General features: G+C 48.4%; 1 protein-coding gene across 1 annotated transcript; it reads left to right on the forward strand.

Annotated features, from left to right (window-relative positions):
- The first annotated feature begins 2,681 nt into the window (after positions 1-2,681).
- Positions 2,682-10,487, forward strand: LOC148219616 (uncharacterized). Its single transcript, XM_088156415.1, has 10 exons — positions 2,682-2,760; positions 3,146-3,183; positions 3,601-3,735; positions 5,489-5,623; positions 5,897-6,241; positions 6,521-6,683; positions 8,452-8,515; positions 9,095-9,143; positions 9,912-10,024; positions 10,460-10,487. The coding sequence occupies exons 1-10, from the start codon at positions 2,682-2,684 to the stop codon at positions 10,485-10,487; spliced, it is 1,149 nt and encodes a 382-aa protein (XP_088012541.1).

Here is a 10,487-nt window from a genome sequence, read left to right on the forward strand (position 1 = left end):
TGTTGAAGCTTGCAGGGCCAGTGGCAGGAGTCCTCTCCTGGCAGCTAGAGCAGCTGGAGATGCTGGAGCTGGTGCTGGCCACAGGCCCGTTGTCCTCTGCCATGATGGAAGTGCAGCAGGCTCGGGGCCTACTCGCGCAATGGCGCTGACGGTGCCGTGCACCAGGCTGAGGAGAGGCTGCAGCGCCTCCACCAAGGCCTCTGCATGCGGACCACGGGCACAAAGGCTGTGCAGGATGGAGGCCTCTGCAGCCTCTGCCCTCCACCCATAGATTTCTGCCAGCCTCTGGCACAGCCAGGGCCGCACAGGATCCAGGAGGTGCTGCTGTTGTTGGAACGGTCTTGCCCACACCTCGGGCAGCAGGCCGGCCACAGGCTCTGATCCTGCATCCCCCTGCTCAGCTGGGGACAGTGTTCCCTGTGGAGAAGATGGAGGAGACATGACAGGGCCATGGGGGCTATTTTCTGCAAGGTGGAGGGGAGCTCTCCCTGCCTGGCTGTTGGTCTCTGGTGACTCTGCATGGGGAGCTGATGGGAAATTGTATGTAATCCTGTCCACCCCGCTCAGAAAACCTGACACGCTCTAGTGGATTGCTGCAGAGTGGGCACGTGGGATTTCTCTGGATGCAGCCCAGGCAGAACTGGTGGTCACACAGCAGAAGCCATGTCATTCTGAGTGTCCTGGCAGATGGGGCAGCTCCACTCTGTCCCCATGGCTTGGCAAGGGTCTTTTTCTCCTATCTCTGGAAGCAAGGCTTCTCTCTCTCTGTTCAAGCCTCTCACCAGATCACAGCTTCTCAGCATCCACACACTCCAGCATGAGAACCTTTTTCTCATGGGCTGCAGGTGAATTCTGCATCCCCTCCCCCACCTAATGAATTACAGAGAAATTGTTTGTTGTATTATATTCCTCACCACGGCTTGCGGGAGAATTTCAGCTCGGACGCTCAGAGCGCCTTCTCTTCCCCGCCCTCTTTTGCACCGACCTTAGTGTTACCATGTTGCTCTTTTCACGTGTTTCCACCTTTTCCTTTTCTCAGGAAAGAATTTCCTTTTTTCAGGAGAGAATTGGTGTTCGTAAGTTCATTTGTTCTCAAGTTCTATCAATTGAAACAGCTTTTAAAGATTTCTGCAGAACTGTAAGGTTGATCTTGTCCAGGCTCCACATCGGGGAATCACTCGTCATGCTTCTGGCTGTTGGTCACATCATCACCACAGGCATGGCACAAGCTTTCACCACCTTTTTTTTACCAGCATTTCTAAGTGGCTTAGCAGTGTGCCTATTCTCAGAGCAAGGCAGTGATTGGTGTTACCAGGCAGGGAGAAAGATTTTAACAGCTCCTCACAGAAATATCACTTCCATGGCTAGCTTCTTCCCCCCCCCCACCAAAAACTAACCCCTGCAAAACCAACAAAACTGGACACTAGTGCTCCTGGGGCTGGGGAACTTGGAAGCTTGGAGAAAACTTGACAAACTTGTGTGGAGACATTTAAAAATCTAACATGGCTTCATACCTAGACACACAGCTAAGGGCCAGATATTTATCTGTTCTTTTTAACTGAGAAAGAAGTCACAGGTGATGAGTCTCTATACCACATTTGTGGGGTCCTGCCTTGGAGCTCCCAATTTTGATGGAAGTTACTTACTTGGCCCCACTGGCTTCCCTCTCCTGCCACCTTCTACATCTTCCCACATTCTTTTGTAACTTTCTCCTTCTCTTTCCTTATGACCATCCCAATCCTATCTCTGTGGCTCACAGATGTGCCCAGAGGAGCTCCAGGGGTGAGGCACAGGCCCCACATGTTTTTTTGAGATGCCCTAGCAGTGAAGCAGCAGGCTGAGCTGTGTGCAGCAGGTTTGGTACAGGAACAGGCATTCTTGGATTTAGTCAGAAGCATCAGTGGCCACAGGTCTGATTTCCTTTGGTTTAGTCCCATCTCAGTGGTCAGTTGCAGTACAGGCTGTAGGTGCTTGGGGCACTGCAACGTATGAACGATACACAGTCCCCAGACATGGCATATCCAGAAATATTTATTAGAAGAGTATACAGCTTGTGTAATATTTTCACTATCTGGATAGAATAGCGTGAGCCTGGATGGCCAATAACATAAATGTTCAGATGTCTGCTAACCAATAATATACATGATTGATTCCCTATTAGCAACATCAAGTTTTTTTTCCCTAAGACAAGTGCTTGTATAACAATTTCTGCAAACTACTGTGCTTCTGCTACTTGTTGCATTTTAGAAACTTTGTTACATCCATTCAGTCTTCACTGAATAGCTTTCTTTGCACTCTTCTTACAAATTCTCTTTGTTTTCTGTCTCCAAGTTATTCTTGGATCCCTTGAACAACAGGGTTTGGCCCACCAGGCGAGTTCGTGCTACTTTGTGACAGAGGAGAACTTCCCCGGCTAATTTGTGTTTGCTGTAAGGAAGGTTGGGCTGCTTTGCATAAATTCACAGACTAATGCAGAACGTTTGCTTTGTGATGTCAGGGCATGGTTGCCACGTTGTAGTGGTGACATCAGAAGGTTGCCTTGGGGCACGGAAGGCCTCAGTGTCAGAGCCGCCCTTGGGCGTGCTCAGCGCAGGAGCATCCTCCTGTTCATCTGAGGGCAACTGCGCAATGACAAGAGACTTGTTTTCTCTTGTGTTCCAAACTTGCGCAGCAATGTTACAATGATTGAGGATCTGATTGAGGCAGTCTGCACAGTTTATGGACTTATTTATTCTGGATATTACCTGACTCACCTGGCATGTAAGTAGAGATTTTCCTTGGGTGTAACCTAACCTGGCTTTTGTATGTCTTCCTGCTCTTTCTTAGTGATTTGGTTGATTTTGAAACAGAAAGAGCATTGGGATGCCACTGATTTGGGAAAGCTCCTGCCAACATATTCAGCTAAAAATGGGATGTCTGTAGCCAGGGGTCTGTGGGCAGCATTTCCAAGGGAACCAGCAGGGGTTGCATTCCCTCCATGGAAAAGTCTGTGGCAGCAGAGTCTGACATTTCCTCAGTTTGCGGGGTCAAGCAGGACAACTTTGAAAATGCAAACTGGGAGGCTATCTCAGAAAGCCTTCTAAAAATGTTATTTTTCTCTCTAATTTTCTCAAAGAATCTGCTTCATTTTACTTGCCCACTACAGGTCACCTGACACGTGTATTCCGAGGTGCCGATCCTGAGGTGAGTGAGAAAGGAACCTTTGATGTTTCTAGTGTTTAAGAATTGTGAAGGAAGCTGTGAGCTTGGCCTGTGGCATTAGGGTGAGGAGGGCTAGTTGGATAGGCTAAAAAAAAAATCCATTTCCATGTGTTCAGCAGCAATAACAAAGGCATTGCTGGCAATTTCCTAATTTTCTTAATTTTAGCTGAAACCCTGGTTTTGCAGAGAGAACATCGCTTGCTGATAGTAACCAGGGTGAAATATCTAATTCAGAGCAATTTTCAGTGCTGTTGAATCAGTCCATTTTAATTTAGTCAGAGTGACTTAGAATCCCATTGCTATGGTTTATCCTTAGTAGACCTGGTTCTAGAGCTGAACAAAAATAAGATTATAAATGATAGGTAATGGCCTGTCCCTCATGCTTCTCTCTCTCCACAGAGCACAGAACCCACAGCAGACTCCCCTCTGGCTCCTGCTGCTCCTGGAGAAGAGGACAAAGATGAGACCAAGGATGAGGAAAATGATCACAAGCCTCCAACTGTGGTCACAGCAGAAGCTGAATATCCCGAGACAGTAAGTGCCAGTTGTGGCTGCTGCTGTCTTTAGTGCAAGACAGAGCTGCAAGTTTCTGACCAGCCAGCACTTGCTGTTGGTGGCTGAGGATGCTAAGTGCTGGCGTCCTGCCAGGACCTAGCAATTCCCCTGCCGGGCAGCGAGAGCTGGGAAATGGGCTTTGATCTGTCTTGTTGAGCCACCAAGGAGCTGGTGCCTCTAGGTGAGCACCTGGCTCCTTGCCCCAGTTAAGCTCTGTCTCTTGGCTTCTGCAGTGCTATGGCCAAAGGCACATGTGGTAGTGCTGGAGATCACAAGGTTTTGTTTGTTTGTTTTCCCTTTCTGGAAACCTGTGTTTGGCACCTGTGGAACTGGTCTGCAGTTTTCTTGAGTAATTCTTCACTTCTACTGAGTCTTTTGGCCCACCTGTCTTTTGGCTTTTGATAAACTGTAAAGAGATGATTGTGTTGTCCACGAAGCTGTGGGGGGGCATTCTTGTCCCTTGTGGCAAAAGAAACAAAAGAAACACTTCTGAACCCTTCTTCTGAGGCAAAAACTAGGAGAGGCAAGATTCTGTTGATATATTTTGTGGTGACGTCTGCAGTTTTGAAAGAGTCGGGTAAAGCTGTAAGTCCTTGACTGCTGTCTTGTGCTGCTGAGAACAGGAAAGAGATCTTGAAATTCCGGATGCTGTATCTTAGGTCAAATGTGCGACTTGGACAAAAGGAGCCAGGGGTGCCTGTCAACAGCAGCTGAAGATGAGGCAGCGTGTGCCCAGGTGGCCAAGAAGGCCACTGGGTACTAAGTGTAGATGTGTGTAGCACCAGAAAGTATAGTAAGAGAGAGATTATAATAGATCTATCTATCTATCTATCTATCTACCTATCTGTCTATCTATCTGAATCTTCCCAGCTGTGCACCTAGACAGTTGGGTGTGCAAAGCTTACCTAAAGGAATTCCTTCAGTGGGAGAGGAGAAGAGACACATTTTGTCCACAAAGTCTTAGTAGGCAGAAGTTTCCCCCTCCAGAAATGGTTGGTTTTTTCCCCTCAGAGGCCTTCTCCTCCTCCAGCCTCTCCTGCCCTGAAACCCACTGTTTATCCTGGAAGTTTCTGCCTTTCCTAGAGAGGTGGAATAATCTTATGTTCCAGGTGATTTTAGTGACTTTGGTCATACGTACGTGAGATAATCCTCAGTTGACAAAGTAAGGAGAATAAACACCTTGGTCCTCCTCCATATAATACACTAAGGTGGCTGTGGAGGCTCTCTGACCTCCATCAGAGGATCTGTGCATGCGTCCTTCTCTCCTGATTGAGCAGAATTTCTAACAAGAGAGTAGATGTCAGAAAGGCAGGAATGGTGGTGCAGGCCTGAAGAGAACATGAACTCCAGAAGTGTCTGTCACAAAGAGTGAGCCCACATTGGAAACCACCTGCAGAGCCAGGATGGAGCTGTGGGACAGGGCTGGGTGTCTGTCACCATGGAAAGACAAAGGGGACAGAGCAGAAGTGGAGGGAGGCCCTCAGCAGAGCCTTGAGAAATGCCACACCTTCCCTGTCAGCTGCCTGAGAGGCTGTTGGAGCTTCAGTCCCAGATGGACCCTGACTGTACTGCCAGTGTCACTTTGGAATCTGTGCCTCCCCATGGGCAGAGAATGAGCCAGGGGAGCAGCAGCACAGTGCTTTGGGAACGTGTGAGCCCGTCAGTCTCAGAGACTTGGTCCACAAATGTTGTATGGGAAGTTGAAACCCATCTCCTCTTGCTTTCTGTGCAGGCCCTTCTGGAGCAAGAGCATGAGCAGATTGCTTTATCAGAGGTGCCAGGGCAGACTCAGGGAGAGCTGTGCCCAGCCCGAGAGCAGGAAGAGCAGCTCAGGCAGCAGGTGGAAGAGCTAGAGGGGAATGTCCAGGTAAGCCTGGCTCAAGCAGGTGACAGAGTGAAGGGCAGGAACAGGGACATAAAACAGAGCTCTTGGCACTGAGGAGGCCAGGAGTGCCACAGGCACTGGAAGCACAGAGCCTTGTAATCTGCAGAGATCAGGGATGGGAGGGTTACAATGGAAGCAGAGGTGGGTATGAAAACAGAAAGAAGTGGCGGAATGAATTTGATTTTGAGGCTGAAAGAGGAAAAAGCTGAGCCTGGTGGCAGCTCCCTGTGATTTGCTCTGCATTTGTGTGTACAGAACATCAAGACAGAGCCACAAGGAGAGGTGCCCAAACCTCAGATTGCCACCATGGCAGTAAAGAGGAGGAACAAGGAAGACATGAGAAGAATACAAGATCACTGGAATCTCCATCGTCAGAGGGGTGATCTACAAAACCAGGTAAGGGTAAGAGTGGGTGTCATTCCACGCAAGAAACTTTCTCTCTCTTGCCGTTTACAGAACTTCAGTGAGAAGCTGCACAGAGAGCTGCAGGAAACTCAGGCTATGCTCAAGGCAAGGGAGAAGAGGCTAGAGGAAGAAATGAAAATCGTCAAAGAGAAAATTAATCTCCTCCTTCAGGAACAAGAGGCTCTAGAAAAGACAGTGAGTGAAAGAGTGATAACCACTGCAGTCACCAAACTGGTGGTTTCTGCCCTTCTTTCTTTTCCTCTACAGAGCAGCAGAGGGTTGGGTGATGCCTCTGAGTGCCATCCTGCTTTGGTCTCTATCACAGCTGCTCTGAAGGACTTCCTGGGCTGCTGAATCTCAGCTGCTGCCCTGGATGTGGCTTACAGCACCTTCCTAAAGGCTTGCATTTGAAATGGGATCTCAGGCTAATTTCTGCCAGCCGCCTTTCTGACATAAACTCGTTTCTTCTCCCAGATCTACACAAGCTCTGACATGGAACCTGCTGCAGCAGCAATGTTGTTTAATGACACTCCCAGTCCCCAGCCTGAGAAGTGGAGCCTTTTCAGCTCGTTTAGGTCCAGTGTGGCTGCAGCTGCTCAGAAACAGGAGCTTGAGGAGAAGTACCTGGAGCTACTGAGTAAGTCTGGTGTATTTCTTGTCTGAGGGACAGTGTGTTGTGTGCATGTGTCAGCATAGCTGTACCACATGTTCCTCCTGAGTTTGGTGTTGGACTCCCCAGAGGAACTGCTGTGCTCTGAGGCAGCAAAAGAGCATCCTGGGTGTTCCTGCTGCCTCTGAGGGCAGCTCAGACTGGCTTGGGGTTTTTAAAATTTGCTTTTGGAAGTTTTTTGGGTGTGATTTTCTTTTTGCGGGGTTGGTTTTTATTGTCCCCCATCCCAAAGGAGCTCTCCTGCTGCAGGTGTGTTACTGGTGTCATGGACTGTTATAAATACCACTACTACATCTACAGTTTGTTTTTATGAGAATACTACATTTTTGTCCTCCTCAAAGGAGAACTCCTTTGAAAGAACATCAAGTGACAGCACAAATAGAGAGCCAGATGCGTTTTTACTGTGCCCTCAAAGAGAAACAAGATACCTGTATAACGATCTGTATTTAATATCCTAGTTTTATGTTTATAAGGATATGTCCAAGAGAAACAGCTATGTGGTGTGATCAGATAAAACTGCACTGTAGGCATTTCTCAGGAGTGAGCCTCCAGCCCCTCTGCTATATATTCCTCAGATCCATGGCTCTTTTTCATACCTGATTCCCAGTCATTCCCATGTCTGTTCAAATCCTGCCCGTTGGCCCAACTCAGATCAGTCTCTAGTAAAACACATCAAGCCTTTTGTGATTCTGAAGCATAACTCAGTTAGTCTGCTTCTCGACCATAACAGCTGCCAGTTCTGTGCTCTCACATAAGACCTGGTAGGGCTGAGAACAGAGCCCAGTTGATTCTGTGTCTACCATCACCTGTTGGGACAAGAAGGGCATTGATCTGCACCTCAGTGTGTCTGATCTCCAAGCCAATCCTGTTGTGTCCTGAATGGGGGCAGCAGATTGTAAGGGGCTCAAGCTGACTGTGGCTTCTTCCCATTGCTTGTCAGTGCTCCTACTTGGGCTTTGCCAGCCTTGTTGTTGTAGCTGCCCTGCCCCTGATGGCTGGTGTGACTGCAGAGGCCGGAGCCTTCCTTAGCTGGGAGAGTCCCGCTGCTAGCTGGCTGCTGCAGAGCAGAGCTGCCCCGAGGCAGCAGCCCCTTGTCTGGGCTGGCTTCTGCATGGCAGGGCCTGGACTCACCAGAGGGTCACCATCTCCTCTGGGCAACTGTCGGTGTCACACCGGCGCCTGAGGAGCACTGCTGTCCTTGCCCACTCTGCCGCGCTGGGAAGATGGGGACATGTGCAGTGCTGAGAGGGCGAGCCCAACGCGAGTGACTGATCCACGCTGCCAGGGTGAAGACAAGCAGTGTGGTTCTTCGCATGGGGCACGGGCTAGGGCATCTTTGAGTTTAGCCTGCTCATAAAGGGTGAGGATCCTGATGCTGAAAGCCCCGTTGTGATTACCTATAGCATGAGCTGCTCTGGTTTACAAACAGAAAGGCATTCTTCTGGCAAACTGCTGCAAGGTGCAGAAAATGCCCTTCTCTCCTGTATCTCCCTGTGCATTGCTTCCTAGCAAGAGAGCTCTTCAAAGGACTGTCCAAAATCAGTCTCTGTGCTGGCCATCTGTGCTGCAGAGCTGCCTGTCTTGTTGCTGTTGTTATTGTTGTTGCTGTTGTCATTGTTGTCACCTAGCTGACCACAAAGGGCTCAGAGACCTAGACAGTGGGGCTGCCTTTTGTATTTCCTGGAAACTGGGATCTCTGCTTTCAAGTGAGCATCTTGCATTTTGTTTCCTTCAGGGAAAATGGTGAATATGGGAAATCCTGTGATGAAATACACTGAACTGGAAAATATTGGCAGCGGGTGAGTCCAAACACAGTTACTTCTACATGCACGTGGGCCAGGTGATTTGCTGGTAGAATGTGTATCGAGTGTGAAGTCAGGCGAGCTGCAATCATATATTCATTTAGACAGTTGGGTTAGACTGCTCCACTTCTGAGTGCCAGTCAGAATTTTTAAGTGTGGTCAGAAGGTATGGTCAAAGATACTTCAATCTTCATTGTCAGAAAGAGCAACCTACTCCTATCATAGGGGCAACAGTGCCCCTATCATAGCTGTCAAAAAACAGTTCTCAGGAACATTTCTTTCCAAGAGTTTGCTGAAGGAAATACTCCATGGTCAAGATAAGAACTGCAGAGTTTAGAAACTGAAACCCCAGATGGAAGAATAATCTCTCTTTTTGAGCTGAGGCAGTAAACACCAACACTCCAGGAACAGACCCAGTGCTCATGCACTTGAGAGGAAAATGCAAGAGCTGCCTTCTGGCAGAGCCCTCCTGCATCCTGCAGGTTTTAGGCACTGACAGCACAGATCTCCTGTCTGGCCTGGCTTTCACTCTAGGCTCTAAATGGCTTCTCTTTCTTTGCTTTGTTTTGTTTCTAGGACTTTTGGAGAGGTTTGTAGAGCATTTGACACTGCCACAGGAGAAGAGGTAAATGTCAACAGCCCCTGCAGACTCTGCTGCAGCTCTTGAGGGCTTTCCTCTCTGGTGTGAGCTCTGGCTGGAGCTTTGGGTAGAGCTGTGCAGCAAAGGCACAAGAAGCACAGACTGGTGCCAGCCTGGAAATTGCCTTTGGGACAGTCTTTGTCCTTCTCAGCTGCCAGAAGGAAGGCGAGGAGGGCAGCGGTTCCTTTCAGAGAAGGACGCGCTCACTCGCTCTCAATTGCTAAAACAAAGGTGGTGCCTTAGAGCATCTCCCTGCTCTTTGGGGCTACAGCTTCAGAGCTGTATTCTCATTTCTGGCTGCCAGCAAATGCATCTGAATGTTACTGGTAGTTCCTTAGCCACCTGCAGTGCTGCACTTGGGAACTGCACATAGGGAGAGATCTGCAAGGAGTCCTTAAAAGCCCCAAGCCCTGCTTAGAGCCCAGGATGTATCCAGAGAATACCAAGGCACAGATTACTTCTGAATCCCAGACAGAGCAGCAGAGAGTGTGGGCAGAGCTTTGTGGGTGACAGTAAAGACATCTTTGTTACCAAGTGGGCAAGGCAAAACATCAATGACCATGTGTCCTGTAACTGGCCCCCAAGGGAGCAGAGAAATGGGCTGTTGGAATGTCAGTTCCTAATTACTCCAATGTCTAATCACAAGGCACTTTGGCTCAGCTCAGCTGTGTCATTGCAAAATCACTCACTCCGTGTGCTCTGTGGTTTTGTGCCACCAGCTTCTGAAGTTACTGATTTTCAATGTCATTTTAGGTGGCCATAAAGAAAATAAATCTTCAAGGACTGACAAGTAAGGAAGTAACCATCAATGAACTCATGGTCATGACGAAGAATCGGAATTCCAACCTGGTCAACTATTTAGACAGGTGAGTGGTTATGGTCTTACTCCATGAATGTTCATTTATGTACCACAAACATGAGAGATCAAAAACCCACATTGGTCACTGGCAGAAAATAGAGCTGTTAATTATTGCATCATCATTATTTCTCTGCTCATCTCCAGTGGCTGGGAAGAGAGTACATCTTGTCTGCATGAGTCTTCCCCAGCACAGATAGTTTAAAAATTGTTCAAAACCTGGATCCGCTCTATTGTAGTAAGTCAGTGGCCTGTAAGTTCACTGCCTCCATGGTGTTGGGCTTGATTTTTTTTCAAGTCTCCTACATGCTGATGAATCATCCTAGAGAGGATTTCCCTTGGATTGTGTCCCCTCTTTTCCATTGCTGTGCCTGCCAGGGACACTAGGTGCTTTTTTTCCAGAAATACCATGTGTGACAGGGTTTTTATCTGGGCTGTTACTAAGCTGCACTTTTCACTTGCTGGCCATCTAA

The sequence above is a fragment of the Sturnus vulgaris genome, chromosome Z (genome assembly GCF_052056855.1).
Source record: "Sturnus vulgaris isolate bStuVul1 chromosome Z, bStuVul1.hap1, whole genome shotgun sequence".
In the NCBI taxonomy this organism is placed as follows: Eukaryota; Metazoa; Chordata; class Aves; order Passeriformes; family Sturnidae; genus Sturnus; species Sturnus vulgaris.

What these genes read in the sequence shown, in the direction of transcription:
- LOC148219616 (XM_088156415.1), top strand. Translation starts at nt 2,682, where the DNA reads ATGATTGAGGATCTGATTGAGGCAGTCTGCACAGTTTATGGACTTATT. An exon ending in AAGCTGAATATCCCGAGACA is followed by an intron (nt 3,736 to 5,488) that starts GTAAGTGCCAGT and finishes CTTTCTGTGCAG; the next exon opens with GCCCTTCTGGAGCAAGAGCA. An exon ending in CTGGTCAACTATTTAGACAG is followed by an intron (nt 10,025 to 10,459) that starts GTGAGTGGTTAT and finishes GCTGTTACTAAG; the next exon opens with CTGCACTTTTCACTTGCTGG.